Genomic DNA, 18,911 nt, shown 5'->3' with positions numbered 1-18,911 from the left:
CAATAAGATGAGAAATGTGTGATATTTAATGAAATGGGAAAATACTCATTATCTACTATCAAGTAAAGAAAAGTACAAAAGTGTGTTCAGTGTGATCTCTTATTTTGTAGAAGCATGACAGGAAAAAAAGATGTTACTAAAATATTAATAATGATTTTTTCATAGATGAAAGCAATAGTTATTTTTATTTCCTTCTTTATGTCTTTGTGTTCCAAGCTTTGGGCACTGACAATACTAGTATATTGTTTCTATTACAGGAGTAAAAGGTATGTAAAAAGCACAGGTACTCTCCAAATTTTACTCTTTTTAAGTTTATAATTCAATAATTGGCCTTCATCTTCAGAAAAAATAATCAGGAAGGTAGTAACATGAAATTTTACCTTGGAAGAAAGCAGAAACCTTTATTTGTATGGACAGGTTTCTGAGAATTTGAAAGAAGTTTAGACATGTTTGACTAATGTAAGAAACTTTATAAAGATTACTAAATATAGAAATGTAGTGACATAAATTTTAAATTATTAATCACTTCTTTTTTCATACAATGCCTAAAAGATTATTTCTCTTACATAAAGTATTATCTACCATTATTTTATAGGCTTCCTATCTCTAAATATTGACGAAATAACAGCATATCTTTACCCAACACATTCTGAAGAATATCTCAAACCTTTTAGAATCCCACAGTTAAAAGAAAAAATATGCCCGGCCAGCGTGGTTCAGTGATTGAGTGTCAACCTGTAAACCAGGAGGTCACGGTTCTATTCTTGGTCAGGGCACATGCCCAGGTTGCAGGCTCGATCCCCAGTAGGGGGCACAGAGGAGGCAGCTGATCAATGGTTCTCTCTCATCGTTAATGTTTCTATCTCTCTCTCTCCCTTCACCTCTGAAATCAATTTAAAAATATATATATATTAAAAGTATTTAGTTTTCAAGTGGAGTCACTTTTGCCTGTGCACAAGGTCACCTAACCAATAGAAAAAACTGGGCAGTCACGTCACTACCAAGCCCCCTGCAGCCTCCTACCTGTGGGCAGGCAGCCAGCTCTCTCCAGCTCCTTGGGGGCCTTTGGCTGTCGAACTCTAGAAGGTGGAGACCTGGTGCCTGGGCTAAAGAAGGACTGGGAGAAACTCAGAGCACACTCGAGACTAGATGAAGGCAAGGATGGGCACATGTATCCAAACACAGATGAAGGAAGCAGAACCATCTGTAAGGTGAATCCTCAAATTAGAAGTGGCAACTGCTTCCCTGGGTTACTCACTGTCTGCCTACACAAATTTGAGTTTTCACAGTATTAGGTAGACCTGTAGTCATTGAAGCTGCTACATATTCATAACAAACATTACTTCAACTTAGTTTTCAGATCCAATAGAAAACAGAGCGGTCCTGTTTTGCAATCTGAGGTGGGTTGCAGGTGGAAGCCACGTGAAGAATGGACATCTGCTCAGGGTGGCGCTCACGTCCCTGTCCATCAGCATCACCCGAAACCCTCAGCTCTCATCCCCCTACCCACCCCTGGGCCTGCAAAGGGGGCAATTAGGTGCACGGCTGGGGCAAAGCCAGAGCTTTGAGCTCAGGGTCAGGGTGTGTCAATTTCAAGCCCCCGGACCGTGGACATCTCTGTGCTGGACATCGTCTGTGAGAACAGTGGAGTAACAGCCCCTCCCCATGCTGTGAGGCCCAAGTGAGTTGCTGTGGGTGAAGCATCAAGGATGTCCCTGGCATGGAGTAGCATCCCCTAACTATAACTAGGTCCCCACCTCCTGCATCAGTATGAATAGTAGTAAGTAAGACCAATTAGTCTTGTACTATCTATGGGTTGGAGAACTGGGGTTAATGAATTAGAAAAAGAAAAAATTCCCCAGCTGGCATGGCTCAGTGGTTGAACATGGACTTATGAATCAGGAGGTCATGGTTTTATTCCTGGTCAGGGCACATGCCTGGGTTGCGGGCTTGATCCCCAATGTGGGGTGTGCAGGAAGCAGCCCCTCAATGGTTCTCTCTCATCACTGATGTTTCTCTCTCTCCCACTCCCTTCCTCTCTGAAATCAATGAAAATATATTTTAAAAAAGAAAAATTTAAGAAAGGAAGCCTGCATCTGGGCCTAGACCCCAGTGTCAGAACTCGGGTTGCAAGCAGCTTTCGAATAGCTCAGCGGCTGTGCAATGGGACAGAACCCGGGGCCCAATCCCCAAATGGCACCTCCCTTCACACCACATGCCTGTGGCTCTGACTCTTACTATTGGTGAAATCACATAATCATGTTTGTGGACCTGTGGCAAACTTCGGAGGATTCTCATTCAAGGACCCCAGGTCCATTATAGGCCTGTCATTCTTCTCCATCACCCCTGCAGCCCAAAGTACAGTCACCGAGTAACTGAACCCAAATGTCTAAGTGGCTAAAGCTCATAAAGGACAGAGCTATTTACCAATGAAAACAGTCGGGCCAGTAGCCCAGCTTGCCAGTGTCCAGGGCATTAGTATAGACTGTAAATAGGGCCACCTGGTCGGCCATCCGGCTGCCTGCCGGACAACAGGCAATAGTGCACACAGCTCAGCTGCTCAGCTGCTTTCAAACAGAGCATCCAAATTCTACCCTTTCTCAGGATGTATTTAACGGAAATTTAAGCAAAAGGTAGGAAAAGAAATCTCTATGCCATGTCCTGAAGCGCTCCTGAGGTTTCCCTCAATACAGAGCCCTGGACCTCAAGGCTCAGTGCTCACAGCCTCACATGCCCAGGGTCCTGCTGGTGCCCTCAGAGAGTCCTGGGTGCTCAGGGCAACCTGCAGAAGACTGGTCCCAAACCCTGAATCAGACGGCAGCTTGTGTTTTAAAACTGTGCATTTTTTAAAGCACAGTTAACAGACTTTCCTCTTTAGAGAATGCAGAGCTGGTCCCAAGGTCCTGGGTCTTCCCTGCCACCCCATCAAGTCCCTGGACGCCCAGAAAACACACTGGGAACACCTGTAACTGTCCACGAGGGCTCTCCACACGCAGGCCTCAGGCTCTCTATGGACCAAACACCCATCACTCAACAGCTCAACTCGGTGGCACCCAGTGGAGTTAAAAATGCTAATTATCGTTTCTAAAAGCGCAATACTTATCATTTGAGTGAAGGCATGTCAGCACACAAATCACAAAATGATGATTCTGAGTGGGATTTCCGTTGGTCGATTGCATCAGCAAGACCTCTCGCTGCTGAAATAACATCTCCCGAGGCAGAAGAATGACGACATGACAATCGACGTAAACCAAGAACGGCGTGAGGATTTATTTTACAGTTGAGAAAACAGTGGATTTAATTGTGTGAACCCAAATGTACTGTACAATATTAATGACAGAACATCAAACGTATAATTAATAGTGCCTTGCTTTGTCTTCATTTATTTATTTTTTGTCTGATATACATGCATCTGGAGAGATGCAAATGCCAGTAAAATTTCTCTATTTAAATCAAGCTGCAGGAACTAATTTTTATTCAAAAATCGTGGTTTTACATTATATACACAGAAATTTAATATAAAATGACAATATAAAAAGTTAAAAGAGAAAGCATACAGCCAGAAGGTACAAAGAAAGTCGGATAGGTTAAAATGGTAGGATAGGTAACCATTTGGGATGGTAGGATAGAGGAGTTTTTAAGCGGATGCTGCCAATTTATAAAGGAAGTACTCCGACATTTGCCCCATTTTTTTTTTTCATTTATCGATGCAGCGCGCTATAGAAAGGTCAGCTTGTACCAAAGCTTACATTTGTAAATAACTATAAACCGCAGTATTTTACAGGAAAAAAAGAAATAGCATTTTTACATGTTTTAAATAATAGCTTGCATACTTTTTTTTCTTTTTTTTTTTTTTTTGCCAAAAGTGGCATTTTCTTCAGCATCCAGAGGGTTTGGGCATAGTGGCAACTGGGGTGTTTGTTGTTAGTTTTTTGTTTTGAACGTGTGACGTTGTGGCTTCCTAACCCCGCAAGTCCTAGACAACTTCTGTCTTCCAACAGCGGCATGCATGTTCCCTTCACAAACCAGTCTGCATATAAAAGCTCATTTTTTAATTATTAAATAAGTTTTGTGTCTGACACAGCTTTTGATCTGAATGAAATGCCTTTAAGCTTTTTTGTTTCTTTTCTTTCTTTCTTTTTTTTTTTTTTTTTTTGGAGTGAAAGGCACAGAGATGCAATTACAGTCCTCAAAGGGTTAAATTTGACACCACTAGGTCCTATGACCTTTATTGTCATGGCAACTTTGTAATGTTTAGGATGTCTTTTTATCATTGTTATTTGTGTCTTTCTTTCCTGCTAAGTTGGTGTCTCTGAGTAGTGTGCCCCATCATTTCCTACAAAAGATAGCTTAACATCAAGAACAGATGTTGAAAATAAAGGTCAGACTTTGACTCACGGAAAAAGAAAAATGACATGCGCAATCAGACAAAGAGCATATAAATATAGCTACAAAATGTGTGTAAGAAAAACCGAGGTCCAGACAGGCCGTTCGGCAACCAAGGAAGGCTGATTTTGGAGGCTCAGGCCGGGCCTAGTGCAGTGTGAAGACGTTTAGTGCAATGTGCCGGGTGGGGTCCCTCGCGTACCTGGCCGCTACTGTTTCTCCAACTCTGTCACGTAGATCAGGTGGTCCTCCGGGGACTTGCCGTGGGTCTTGCTAAGGTGCAGTTTGACTGCGTGTTTGCTCGCAAAAGTCCGGTTGCACAGCTTACACTGGAATGTGGAGCCCAGATCGTCCTCGGCAGCCCCCACCAGGCCCACGGCCTTGCTGGCCAGGACCTTTGAGACACTCTGCTGGTCCTGAATCTGGGTGAGGGGCAGCTTGGAGAGGTCCTTCAGGCTGAAGCCCAGGTGCGTCTCTAGGTGACTGATGTACGTGGGCGCAGTTCTGAACTGAGAGGCACAATCGTTGCAGAAGAACACAGGGTGCCCTGTGTCCAGGTTCTTCAGGAACTTGGTCCCGCCTGTCCTCCTCAGCTGGTACTTGACATTGGCCAGCCAGTGGCTGATGGTGGTCATGGAGAGCCCCGTGAACTTGGAGATGTGCACCCGCTCCTGCGGGCCCAGGTCCGACAGGATGTACTTCCCCTCGGGCGTCTCCCGCAGGCTGGAGGCGAACTGGGCCTGCAGGATGAGCAGGTGCTGGGGGTTCCAGTTGGACTGGCGGCCCTTCCGCTTGTGAACAGGCGACAGCTCGTCCAGCGCCTCCTCGAAGCTGCTGGCGTCGGCATCTGACTTCTCGGACACCGTGGAGGGCGTGGAGGACTTGGGGGTGAGCCGCCCCGTGAGGTTCTTCACCATGTCGGAGATGTCCATGAGCGCGCTCTCCCGCAGGGGCGAGGAGACCGTGTCGGCCACGCCGGAGACCAGGGGCTTGTTCTTGGCCTTGGTCAGGTCGATGGGCTGGTCGCTGTTCTCGTAGTAGTAGCGGTCAATGGCGTCGGCCTGCTTGGCGGGGGTGGCGGGGTAGATGGGCTTGTCCAGCATGCTGTTGCTGATTTTGTACAGCATAGCCAGCGGGTCCAGCGAGGGGCTCACGGGCTTGGACACTTTGCCCAGGTGTGTGTTCATGATGGACTGCAGCGCGCTCAGAGGGCTAATGAACGATGGCTCCGGCGAGTGGTCCGTGATGATGCCCAGGCTGCTGCAGCCGTTGGTGACTTTGGCTTTGAGCGGCTCCGTGCCATTGGGGGTGTGGGCCTCCACTGCACCCTCCTTCTTGGCCTTGCCCGCCTCCACCTCCGGGCCCTTCTTCTGCTGGGTTTTGCTGCTGCTGTCCTCCGTCCTTGGGAAATCCTTATTCTCTTTGGCCACAGGGGACATGGCCTTGGCCGGTGAGCCCTTCTCCTTCTCCAGGGGCCTCTCCTCCTTCTTCACGTTGACCTTGCCCGTGACCTTCTCTACCAGTTCCTCCATGGCCGACACGTTGCTCTTGTGGGGCGGCGGCGTGAGGCTCCCCGGGGAGTGCAGCAGTGCGTTGTGCTCCGAGGACAGCGACTTCACACTGCCAGCATATGACGGCTGCATCTGCACGCTCTGCACGGCCGGCAGCGGCTTCACGGCGCCCGGCAGCTGGTAGGCCGCATGGATGCTGGGGTAGCCGCCCCACGAGGGCGCGCCGTTCTGGGCTTTGCTGATGGCTGTGGAGACCGTGTTCTCCAGGGACTTCAGGATGTCCACCCCGCCCTTGGGGCTGTCGTCCAGGTCCTCCTCGCGGAGGTACTGATAGAGCGTGGTGGGCTCAAACTTCTCGGAGGCGTCCTCGCTCTCCTCCTTGATCTTCTTCTCCGTGTCACCTGCGACTGGTGCCTTCTCCTTGTCTGGCTCCTTTTTCTCGTCGGAGGTCGTGGACCCTGCCGGCGAGTCGGGCTGCTTTTTGACGTGGGGGGTGGGAAGCCGGGTGTGCGTGGTGGGGGGCAGAGGGATGGACTGGATCTTCTCCTCCACCACAGGGTCCAGCACCAGCTGCTTCCCCTTCTTGGAGGCGGAAGTGGTCACCTTCAGGAAGTGGCCAGTGACCATCATGTGGGCGGTGAGCTGTTGCAAGGTGTCGTGGGAGCTGCCGCACTCCATGCACTTGAGGATCTGCGCTTTGCGGGCCTCAAACTGCCAGGTGTAACTGGCGCCGTTCTGGTAGCCGTAGCGGTTGTTGGGTGTCACGTAGGGGTTGGCGGTCTTCTGGTCCTTGGCTGACTCACTCAGGGCGGCCTCTGTGGCGACCCCCGCTGGCTCGGGGGAGCACGGGGACGCCAGGTCCTGAAGGGCTCGCTTTTTTGTGGAAGGGACCAGTTTGGTGATGGCTGGTACTGGCTCCTTCAGAGGCACTTTCTGGTAATGCTTAGTCTTGATCATGTGGACGCTCAGGTCTTGTAGGGACTCGAAGGAGTGGCCACAGTACATGCACTTGAGCACCTTCTGGGCGTCCTCCTTCCCTTCCATTTCCATCAGGGAGCGCTTCCTGGGCTTGGACCACCGCTTGGTCTTCTCGGAGTCCTTGTCCCTGTTGTCATCGCGGTAGTGGCCCGTCTCGTTCATGTGCACCGTCAGCTCCACCAGCGTGTCATAGGCGGCGCTGCAGTCCTTGCAGCGGAACTTGCTGGCGCCCGTAAACACCGAGCCATACAGCTTGTTGTTCTGCCTGTAGAGCTGCACAGTGCTGAACAGGCTGGGCTCAGGCAGCAGCCCGTACGTGGACGTCTGCTGCAGCGTCTTGGCCAGCGCGGCCTGATGCCAGTCGTAGCCCGAGCCACCGCTGCTGCTGGTGCTGGTGCTGGTGCTGGAGCTGGTGCTGGAGCTGGAGCTGGAGCTAGGTGTGCTGGCGGTGGTGCCGGTGGTCCCCACCGTCGTTGCGGCGGGGGGCGTGGGGGTGGGGGTGGAGCTCTCCTTGGGGCCCACATCGTTGCTGCTGGTGGTCGAACTGGACTTCTTTAAATCCAGTGCTAAGCTGGACCAGCAGGACTCTGAGAATAAGTTCGCGTAGACGGCCTTGATTTGTGCCAAGCTGTCCTGGGGGTAGGAGGCGCTGTCTGGACCCTGTGGGTCCTCTTTGTCTTCTCTGGAGGAGGAGCTTTTGAAATGGGCGAGCTGGTCACTGTTTTCACTGAAAGGCGACCCGTAGCCAGCGTCCTGGTTGGTGGCCGTGCTGATGGGGGAGTCCTGGTAGCTCGGGGCCTCTTTGATCTCGGCTTCGTCGCCGCCGCCCACGTAGTCACCTTCCTGAATGTCCAGGGACAGCCCATCCTCCTCCACGTTTTCTTCATCTATTTCTGCTGCCTTCAATTCTTCCTCGGGAACATAAGCTAGGGCAGAAAAATGACACACGGTGAGAAGTACATCACGTTCAAGGACACGGCCTCCCCAGCACGCACACCATGTTTCTCCTCGAGCTCCCAGGCCGCAAGGCTATCACCTCTAGGTGACCACCCACTCTGCACCTTGGAGGCAGAAATTAGGTTTCGACCAGGACAGCCTCTCTCCTGGGAGAAGACCTTGCAAGGAAGAAGCCTCAAGGGGAGGGCAGGTCCTTCTGAAGACGTCACGTGGGGATGCAGCTGGCAGGAAAGGAAGGAACCCCGTCACCCCCTCCTGCAGGCTTCTCCTTTCCTAAGTGATGGCCCGCACATCCCTCATGCCTTCCCACCAGGTGGGACCTGGCTGTCAACTTTTAGGGCGAGGTATTCCATAGACAGAATTACACAGTTTCCATGAATATAGACTCCTCAGTGACAAGTGATAAAAATGCTCTGGCCCTCACTCAAAGGAGGAGGCCACCGAGCACTCCAGGCCCCTGCCTGGAGGGAGACGTCACCCAGAGGGGACACACCAGGCAGGTGTCAAAGAGCCAGGTGGTACAAAGAAGCATTATTTGCAGGAGCCAAAAGGGGGAAACAACCCAGTGTCCACTGACAGAAGGATGGACAGGCAGAATATGGTGTGTGACCTGTGAAAAGAAAGGAAATCCTGACACCTGCTACAACATGGATGGACCTTGAGGACACTGTGCTCAGTGAAATGAGTCAGTCACAAAGGATACATACTGTGTGATTCCACTTACATGAGCACCCAGAGGAAGTCAGATCCATAGAGACAGAAAGCAGAGGGTGGGTGCCAGACTGGGGTGGGTGCCCGGGAGCTGTTTAATGGGGACAGAGCTGCAGTGGGAAGGAAGAGGGAAAGTTCTGCAGGTGGCAGGTGTGATGGCTGCACAGAGATGTGAATGGGTTTCATGTCACCGAACTGGACACTTACAAATGGCTAAAATGGCAACTTTTATGTCATGAGTATTTTGCCACAATAAACATAGGCTTTGATTTTAACAAGGCCAGTAGTGTGTGCTCCGGCAGCCCAGTCCAGGCTACATGTGCACGGCACACTGACTTCTTGGTTGAAGGCAGCATTTCCCAGGGGACACTGCAGGATATTGACAGCTGTCCTGTGAGTGAGAGGGTTGGAAGGCATATAAATCATTAGATAAAACCTGACATTTTTGCTGCAGGACATTTTAGATTCTTTAACGTCGTGTGCCATATCTTGTTAATCCCCAAGGGACATAAAATTGCATGCCTCACCTCTTATTTGACCAATCTATTTTACTTACTTTTTTATTATTTTCATTGTTTTTTGAGGGGATAACTACCTGAAGTAGTGTTCCATTAACTACTTGGGAAACTGGGGGTTAAGATATTTTCCAGAAAGGCTCTATTAAAATACACTGATATGACCTGAGAAGGGTGTCTCATTAAATGTAATCACTCATTATCACATTATCAGAGCCGGATCCTAAGGGAATGTGGCAAAGCGCACTTATGTTTTCAGGGATGGTTGAGAGGACAGACAGAGACCATCTTGTCTGCCCAGAGGGCGGAAGCGGGCCGGGCAGGCGGCAGGAGAGCTTCAGCACCTGCGGGCGGAGGACTTCAGAGCCAGCGGCAAGCACTCCAGAGTGTGGGCACACACAGTCACTGTGAGCACACACACACACACACCCGTGCACACGCACAGCCAATGACAACCATGCCTGCTGCCCAACGGGCCATTTCCATTTGATCATCTCCCTCTCACCCGCAGGACCCTGCCAGGTGGCATCACCAAAATGCCTATTTTGCAGATGAGAAAACTGAATCTTGGGGAAGCTGACTGACTTCTCCAAATTACATGGGAAACAGTGGATACAGGACTGGAATTCGGGTCACCTGACCTCCAGTCCCAGATGTTGCCACCCACCCACCATCAGGACCAAGTCCCTGTCCTTTGTCCTGTCAGCATCCCATTGCCAGCGAAACCTCCAAGAAACGTCTTTGGATAAATCAGTGACCCAAAGTAATTCTGTATTGAGTATTCAGAAACCTTGGATGTCAACTAAAATTGAAAAATAAAAAAATTATTTTAAAAAAATTGGATGGAAAGAGATTAATAAATCCCTTGAGAATAAAAAAAAAAATTAGAAACTTCTTATGTGCCAGTCATGTTGCTATACATGAGAGAATCTTGATGAAAGAGAGTAAAAGTAGAGAAACTTTAAAATGTTGACACCCTTCAGCCCAATAATTTTACTTCTGGAAGCAGAGTCTAAAGATATGAAATGCAGACCATGCATGTGCACAAAGATGCTCCATGGGAAGTAACTACCATCTAAATCGTCAGCAGTGAGCGGCGGTTTAGTCATCTATAGTTTAGTCCTGTGATGCAATATTATCCCAACATAATAAAATATGCTTTGATAACATGGGCAAAGTCATTAGATGAAAAAGGCAAAAGACAAAACTGCACACCGTGGAAAAATCCCTTTAAAGTATGTTGATCGCAGTTAATTATAGCTGGGGAGTGCCTGGGTCATGTGTGGAGTGAGGTGGCTGTTGATAAGTATCCATATTTTCAAAATCTTCTTTGCTGTTTTCAGCTTAACAAATATAATAAATAAATACAACTGTCCATTTGACACCATCTCTGGAACAAAATAGTTGGCAGCCACTGGCCAGACCCTGAAATGAGGGAGCCCGGGAGGGCAGGGCCCAGCCTGGGGAGGGAGTGTGGGCTGGGCTTTGCTTATTCTTACCTTTTTTGAAAATATTAAAAAGTAGTCATAAAAAAATAAACAACAAAAAGAAAATATTAAAAAGTAGAGAGGAGGCGAGAACACTGAGGGCGTGGATGATATTAGGTTTCCTGTGGGTCTGCCCCCCAGACACCCAACCCTCCTGCTCGGCCCCTGCATTCCTGCCCCTTCTGGGAGCGGCCCAGCTGGGGGAGGAGGGTGCTGGGGCCTCAGATGGGATCAGCTGCAGGGACCCTCCTGAGCCACCAGCCCAGCAGCTCAGTGGTCACCTGTAGCCCAGGTCAGCCTTCAGTCAGGGCTCACACGGGGCGGAGGCCACGGTTCTGGTTAGCAGCCTTCCCAAGACCTGGAGGGAATGTAGTGGACAGATATGATGAGAATGGGCTGGGAAACTGTGGATGCCATCCCTTCCCTCCTCATGAGCATGCAGAATTGAGAGTTGGCTGCGAATGAGGAAAATGGATATGGAGCAGTGACAAGTAGACAGCCCAGGTCTCCGGCCCCTGCTTGGTTACTGGCTTACAGTAAATACCATGCTTTGCTATTGTTTTGCCACCTGGTGAAGCTGTGCAATCATACCAAATTACATGTTTATCTACATCAAACTAGGTTTTACACCTGCAAACGTGATATCCACAAACAGATGGCCATTATATCAAAATACACGGACTCCAAGGGGCCAACTCCCAAAAGGGGCCCCCACACACCTGAGGGGTGAATGCCCAGCCTCGATTCACGGTAGAATCGTGCAACACACTTCCTTCCAAATCTATAATCGGTCTCTTGGAGAGTCACTTCACCTCTGTTTCGGAGACAGTGGGAGGTTTTAATCAAAGTTAGAAAATATTGGGAAATGAAAAAGGCAGAGAACACAGACATGGAGCTGCTTCCTCCCTCCTCCAAAAGGACACTAACATACAGGCAGCATCTCCGTTCATCGGATGTGAGTTACGATTTTTTGCAGGATGTTTGACTCTGCTGAGCGAAGAGCTGAGAGGCCACTTCTGCTCTGACATAAGGTGAGCAAACATTTTTCTACCACTTTGACCAATGTCAGTTGCCCTGTTCCAATAGCAAAAGCACCTGATTTGTAACAGAATTACTTCTTTACTTAAAACCCAACAGAATCCATTTTTAAGAATCACAATAAAATGGCCTCTGGTTTTTACCCAATTCTAATTTAATTAGGTATCCACAGGTAACTTCCTGAACATAAATACAATTTCTCCTTCTCACGGCCTCAGAATTTAATTTCAAGTTACGTGAGAAATAAGACGCCTCATTTTGAGGCCCCTCCCAATGAGCACATCAGGGATTGATCTTAGGTCTGGAGTTGGCCGCATGTTACAGCAATATAATTATACAAGTGGAGAGCCCAAATTAGAGCTTAAACCGTTACTGAAAAGACCAAAAGCTTTTCTGATTTTCAGCCATGTCAGGATGAAAAAGAAGAGAAAATATAGGAGAACCTTGAAAAATTAAAGAGAAGTGGAAATGAAGTGAGAAGAGCAAACAGTGAGGGCAGGTCCTCATGATTCCCTCTGCATCTGAGGGGCAACACACCCCTAACAGGACCCAATTGGAATTATAGGTAAGTCACCCTGATGGATACCGTTTAGAAATCCAGCGAGAGACCTTGCATGAAATACCTCTACAGGCCACACGGCTGAAACCCAGCAAAGAAAGGTAACCCCATTAGTACCCATCCACGCCCTGTACACCATACACCTGGCCTTCACGAAGGACATTTGGCTATCATGAAGGACCAGCAATAACTGTATCCGGACCCAGTCACTTTGCCCCTCGGCACTAGCACCTTGAGGTCCCCTGTTAGAAAGTGAGCCGTGCCACCTTCGCTAAGGGTGTGGCCATGAGAGATGAGGGGAGAAAGGGTTCCTATCGTTTCTGAACTCCACACAGGTCTTATGTCCTAGAAATGCCTCCATCTTCAACCCAGTAGTTCATTCTCACAAAAGCATAGGATAGAAGAAGAGAAATGGGAAAGTCGACCCTTGAGGGTTGGAGCATGGAGTAAGCAAGTGTGGGCATACCCACACCCACAGGGATTGACCAGAGACTAACTTTTCAAAGAGAGTTCGGGGAATCTTTATCTTTAAATAGGCTACAGTCACATAGAAGTTATGTACCAATGGGTTACACCACAAGCTAACATGCCCTATATGATCACTTCTATACACAACACATGACTTTCTTGATATTCCCTTAATAACCATAGTGGTGTCTGAACTAAAGTTGCATCCATGCTGTCATGACAGGCAACATCTGCTCTTACTGTAACAATTAGGCTTATTTTCTACTAGAGGCCTGGTGCACGAAATTCGTGCACGGGGGGGGGGGGGGTGTCCCTCAGCCCAGCCTGCACCTTCTCCAATCTGGGACCCCTTGAGGGATGTCCGACTGACCATTTGGGCCCGATCCCAGATCGGACCTAAACAGGCAGTCGGACATCCCTCTCACAATCCAGGACTGCTGGCTCCCAACAGCTCACCTGCCTGCCTTCCTGATTGCCCCTAACCGCTTCTGCCTGTCAGCCTGATCACCCCCTAACCACTCCCCTGCCAGCCTGATTGATGCCTAACTGCTCCCTGCCAGCCTGTTTGCCCCTAACTGCCCTCCCCTGCAGGCCTGGTCACCCCTAACTGCCCTCTCCTGCAGGCCTGGTCCCCCGCAACTGCTCTCCCCTGAAGGCCTGGGTCCCCCGCAACTGCCCTTCCCTGCAGGCCTGGTTGCTCCCAACTTCCCTCCTCTGCCATCCTGGTCACCCCTAACTGCCCTCCCCTGCAGACTTGATCACCCCCAACTGCCCTCCCTTGCAGGTCTTATCCCTCCCAACTGCCCTCCCCTGCTGGCCATCTTGTGGCAGCCATCTTGTGTCCACATGGGGGCAGCCATCTTGTGTGTTGGAGTGATGGTCAATTTGCATATTACTCTTTTATTAGATAGAATTCACTATTACCAGTGAATTCTCATAACTGCTTTCCTAGATGCTTTTTTTTTTAAATTTAGGCAGAGGGAGAGGCAGAGAGAGAGAGAGAGAAGGAGGGAAGGAGGGAGGGCTGGGACTCATAGAAACTTCTAAATTTGGGTCATTATTTGTCATGATCTTTGTTTTCATCACAAGCTACAACTTTCTAAAAAAATCTCTAGCTCATATGCGTTCAAATGTTCCAAAATGTTCTACAGTATTTGTAGAAATTTTTATTTCCGGTGATGAAATTATGAGAACAATATACTTCACAGGTAAATGAGTGTAATTTTTAAACTAAAAAAGTGTTATAAGGTAGGCTCTTGAATCTCAGAAAATAAAGTAAACCTGACACGTCCCCCTGGGTGCTCTTGGCTCCCCGGGCCCTCACCCCGCCACCTGGAATCTGATGAATGAGTGTGCTTGGGGATGGTAGCTGCAGCATGAAATTCCCCTTTTACAATTACTTACAGAAACAAATGACCTCCCAATCAAATGAAACAAAGCCTCCACGTCATCATTTTTGCTTTCTTTCTGTGTCAACACAGCTTTGCCTTCACTCCCTGCCCTTCCTGAGCCTGGCATGTGGTGTGAGTGTGATACTGAGCACACATCCCATGTGATACGGGACACCAGCGTGTCATCAGAGGGAGGATAGTCACAGCAGCCTTACAGACCCGGAGGACACCACAGGAAGGTGCTCACAGCAGTCCCTGAAATGTAGGAGAAAAGGTGCTACCAGCCTCCGTGTGCTAGCATGGGAGTGCATGAATGTGTATGTGTGAGTGCATGTGCCTGTGTGGGGGGTGCATGTGTGGGTGTGAGTGCATGTGTTTATGAGTATGAGTGCATATGTGTGCATGCATGCATGGGTATGTGAATGCACGTGTGTGTGCACACATGAGTGTGCACGTGCATGGTTATGCATACATGTGTGGCTATGCGTGCATGTATGTACATGTGTAGCTATGTGGGTATGAGTGTGAATGTGTGTACATGTGTGTACATGTACGAGTGTGCATGTACATGTGGGTGGGTGCACATGTGTGGGTGTGCACATGTGGGGGGGTGTACATGTGTGGATGGGTGTGCATGCATGGGTGAGGAGTGTATACATGTGTGAGTGTGTGCATGTGAGAGTGAATGAAAAATTAAAACTACATAGACCCTATTATTTCCAAAATGGGAATGAGACAATTGGATCTTATGGTTAGATTTCACTTTTCATAAAAAAATTAAATCTTGTTAATATTTTTTGTCATAAAATGTGCCTTTGGATGCCAGCGTGTCCCTGAAGACGTGCTGTCACCTGGAGCAACATGAAATTCTGTGCACTCTAACAAGAGTGGACATACGCGATGTGTATGGTCCAAGCTGGAGCTGAATCTGATGCTAGTATGTGCACTCTGACGGTTTACAGTTAAATGCACACAGTGAAAAAATGTGTCCATCTCAAAGTGTAATTATACAATGAGGCACAAGCATCTTCAGCAAATTAGATAAAAATTATGTTTCTCAAATCACAGCCCAACGTTTTTAAAAACATCTTTGTTTCTTTGAAGAAAACAAGATTTACTCTGTTCAACAGTCATGTTAAGATTTGGGAAGCAACAGCTGTATTTGTTTTTAAGCTAAATGTAGTCAAGTTCCAAATTCCCTAGAGTCTCAGTAACATGGGCTCTGAGCAATTAGGTCTGTGTCCCCTCCCCGAACTGGCACTCCATCTGCATCCCAATTATGCACAACCTAAGGTGTCCCCCTGAACCGTCCTGTTCTCCAGTCCAGGAGGCGAAGTCTCCAGAACTCCACCTCCTCGCCATAGCCATCGTTGTCCCCAGACAGGTAAGTGGGAGCAGCAATCCAAAGTGGGCTTCCCCTCAACAAGATCTGCTTTCTAAAAGTCAGCTTTAACACTAGCCTTCAAAATCCAGCAGGTCCCCCCTGGCTACTCAGAGTACCCATTCACACGCAGTATCACTGACATGTCCTCTCTGCTCCTACTCGACAAGACATCCCGATAGAAAGTGAATGACATAACGTGTTCCTTCAACAGAAGGGGCTCAGCTTCTGCCGTGCCCCCCATTTTGATATTTGGAATCATTCAGATCCTGGCAGTTAACCTAACAGGCCAGCTGCCTACATGTTCCCATTTTTAACTCACTTGGATTTTAAGCAATATCGTCTAGCTAGAAGAAAGGGGGTAACATGGGAAAATACAACATACGAATACAGCAATTCAGTATGAAAATACATTGAGTAATCCACATGAATGAACTTGAATTCACACTGCTGCCACAGGACCCTTGGCGTCACTGAGGGTCCCTCGTGGAGACAGCCTGGGACTCTGTCTGAGGCACAGTGTCAGGCGGAGGACACACAGGGACAGGGCCCAAGTTCCAAAGCTACAGACGTTCAAGAGCCCCAGCAGTTCAAACACAATGGCTCTGCTTCACACGGACAACTGAGGAAGCAAAGTGACTGTTTCAGCGAAGAGAGGGCCATGGTGAAAGCAGGACATTTATAATTACAGGGACATGAAGAAAGCCGAGTCCGAGTCCTGCCTTTCAGTCCCTGAGACAGGGTCCTCAGAAACGTCCGGGGGCCACGCTGGGGTTTCACCAGCGGGAGAGAACGCTTCCTGGTGGCCCATCAGAGGGGAGACAGGCCCTGGCCACCGGGCCGGCTCCCTGTCCCTCCCTCAGTCACATCACTAGCAGAGGTCTGTGAGGGGCGCCGTGCATGCGTGGGGAGCTCTGCAGCGATTCTAATCTCCGAGATTTACTGACTCCTCCTCATCATGTGATAAACCCTGTGTCCCAGCATTCTCATTAGGGCTCCATCACCAACGGAGCGCAGATGAATCAGTCCGGATGATTTCATTGAAATGTTCATTTCCATCCCTGCCGGCAACATCAGAATGGAAGTATTTAACCTGGTTCCATTACAAATACAAATGACCGTGAAGGGTAGGACAGATGTTAAAATCACGCCACACAACCGACTTCCATCCATTCTTCATGGGGAGGAACGCTGCGAGATCCCAGGATCCGCCTCCAGGAGGATCTCCGGTCCCTGATTCATTAGTGTTACTCATCAGCATTTCCCTTGCTTTCTTCATGAACGTTCCCAGGCTAGTCGGGCTCATTTAATTTGGAGAAGGAAGCCTTTGTCAGTGATCTAGGTTTGATCAGGTGTGCGGTGGGGACAGGCGAGGGAGACGGTGGAGGGAGGGGGGGGGCGCTGAGATACAGGCCAGGGGAGAGGAAACAATCTTGTCGAATATGTTACCTTTCCAACATGAATGATAAAAGGGAAGTCAGTTAGAGACGCTGGGACTCAAAGATGGCTGTCACTTCGGATCGACACTGGCACGACTCACCTAGACAGGTGACACTTTGGTAGAGCAAACTCCCCCTGCATTATTGAGCAGAGGGTGACGGGGCTCCGGCAGGCTGGGCCCCAACGCCTGGGGCACCCGGAGACACGGATTCAGCAGGTGCATGGATTCCACTCCTCATTTGCATCCTTCCGAGAAGCTGCAGACACAGTCTGCGGCTAAATGAAGAGAAGGTGCTGGCATCTCAGCCGAGGCTCAGCCTCGAGCCCTCTCCATGGTGTTTTTCTCTGAGGCTGCAGCAATGCACCCTAATGAGGGGGTGCCCGGGGCCCCTACCCAAGTCATCACTTTCCTTCTTAGAAATTGAACCTAAGCCACTATTCCTAGTCCAAGGACATTTCCTTTCTCGATTGGTTCTTACAGGCAGCACGGGGGCCCTGGTCCAGCCCGCGACCATGTGTTGGAGAACGTACAGGGTTTGGTCAAGACAACTTCCAGGAAAAGGTTTTAAAACAGAAACAAAACAGACTCTGTCCTGGCTGTCCCCACAGAAGAGCCTGTCTCACCACGACCAGCCAGAGGACACTCGGACCCTCCGCTCCCGGCCTCTCCTGTCGCTCCTCCCTTCCTGCCCACCTTCTTCGGTTTTGCTCAGAAAGCCGCTTGGAAAGAAATGCTGGGCATGTTTAAATTAGTAAGAAAAAAAGGAGGAAACATATGCAGAGGGACACAGAGAGAAAGCACACGCTATGAAACCATCCAACCTGCCCTCGGGGAGCAGATGCGAAGGAAATGAGCAAGGCCAGTCGCACACACAGAAAAGGGTGCCTGACACTAACAGTTCCCGAGCACGCGCCGCGGCCGCCAGGAGGGACGAGTGTGCACGTGGGCACACACCCTCCGTGGAGGGTGAGGATCCCGTGACAGTCGCCCGAAGCGTCTTCCCCACAACAACACTGATGTTGAGTCCCAAAGAGCGATAAAATATATTCCGGGATAACGACCCGCCTACATGGACAGAATGACTTTCCTCAGCCCTCTAGTAATTTACTTAGGAAGACTGATAATATACTGTTATTTTGAAAGAAATAATGTCCTTGTTTCTGGGTAAACATTTCATTCCCACAGACTATGTGCTCAGCCGGCACTATGCTCTGGGTTAAAATGTCACAGGATAATAACAGGTAATATTTACCCAGCTCTCCTCTGAACCCGACGCCGTCCCCGGCGTTCTGCACCGTGAATGTTGTTAGTTCATCAACACGATAAGGGGAAAGCCTGCGTGACTCTTCACGTCCACGTGAGGAAACTGAGGCATAAGGTTACCTGAGCTGCCCCCGCTACACCATCAGCTGGTTGCAGGGCAGGATGCCCCCCTCCTCGCCCAGAGCCGAGTCCCAGACAGGCACCCACACAGCCACACACGGGACATTGCTACCAGCAGCTGCAAGTGGCGTGAGTTTGGAATGAACTCTGTCTTTAGAATTCGCTGTTTGTAAAATCAGGCCCTTACCTGCGTGACGTCAGTGAGAGTGGTGTTGAGCAGTTCTGCCTGAGAGCCGTGGCCATGCACCAGCCACGGCAGCATTCCCAGGGATGCCAGGCAGGGGACGGCCGGAAGCCACCAGTTTCCAGCCAGGGAGACCCCGGCTGGTCCCAGAGACAGGAAACGGAATGGTGTGGCCAGGAGTTGGGGAAGGGGATGTCGGAAATGGTTTCCCGGTTGCGGAGTCTCAGTAGGGGAAGATAAAACGTTCTGGAGGTGGGTGGTGATGATGGCTATACAACAAGGTGAGTGAATATACTTAAACTCCACTAAACCACTTACCATCATAAAAAAAGGAGGGCCAAAAAGCCCTTGTTTCCAACTGTGCCAAACCAGGCTCTGCCCATCGGTCAGCTCTCTGCCCGCCCACAGCCTCGGCTCTGCACTGCCCCCGGGCAGCCCTCCAGGACCCTCCGCGCCGTGCAGTCCAGCGGTCTGCCCCTGCTAGGCCAGGTCTCCGGGGGCCACAGCACCTGAGTGGCCTG

The 18,911-nt window shown here is 49.6% G+C and overlaps 1 protein-coding gene across 1 annotated transcript in view; it reads right to left on the bottom strand.

The window, feature by feature from the left end:
- Nucleotides 1-3,055: 3,055 nt before the first annotated feature.
- Nucleotides 3,056-18,911, bottom strand: part of TSHZ1 (teashirt zinc finger homeobox 1) — a 69,853-nt gene continuing 53,997 nt past the window's right edge. The window contains exon 2 of the mRNA XM_079784077.1: nt 3,056-7,801. Within this exon, the coding sequence (XP_079640203.1) occupies nt 4,596-7,801 (3,206 nt within the window). The 3' untranslated portion in view covers nt 3,056-4,595. The remainder of the gene's footprint in view (nt 7,802-18,911) is intronic.

The sequence above is a fragment of the Cnephaeus nilssonii genome (assembly GCF_951640355.1).
Source record: "Cnephaeus nilssonii genome assembly, chromosome: 11".
Lineage (NCBI taxonomy): Eukaryota > Metazoa > Chordata > Mammalia > Chiroptera > Vespertilionidae > Cnephaeus > Cnephaeus nilssonii.
Note: the sequence above shows the minus strand (reverse complement) of the source record. Positions and strands in the feature narration are given on the sequence as shown.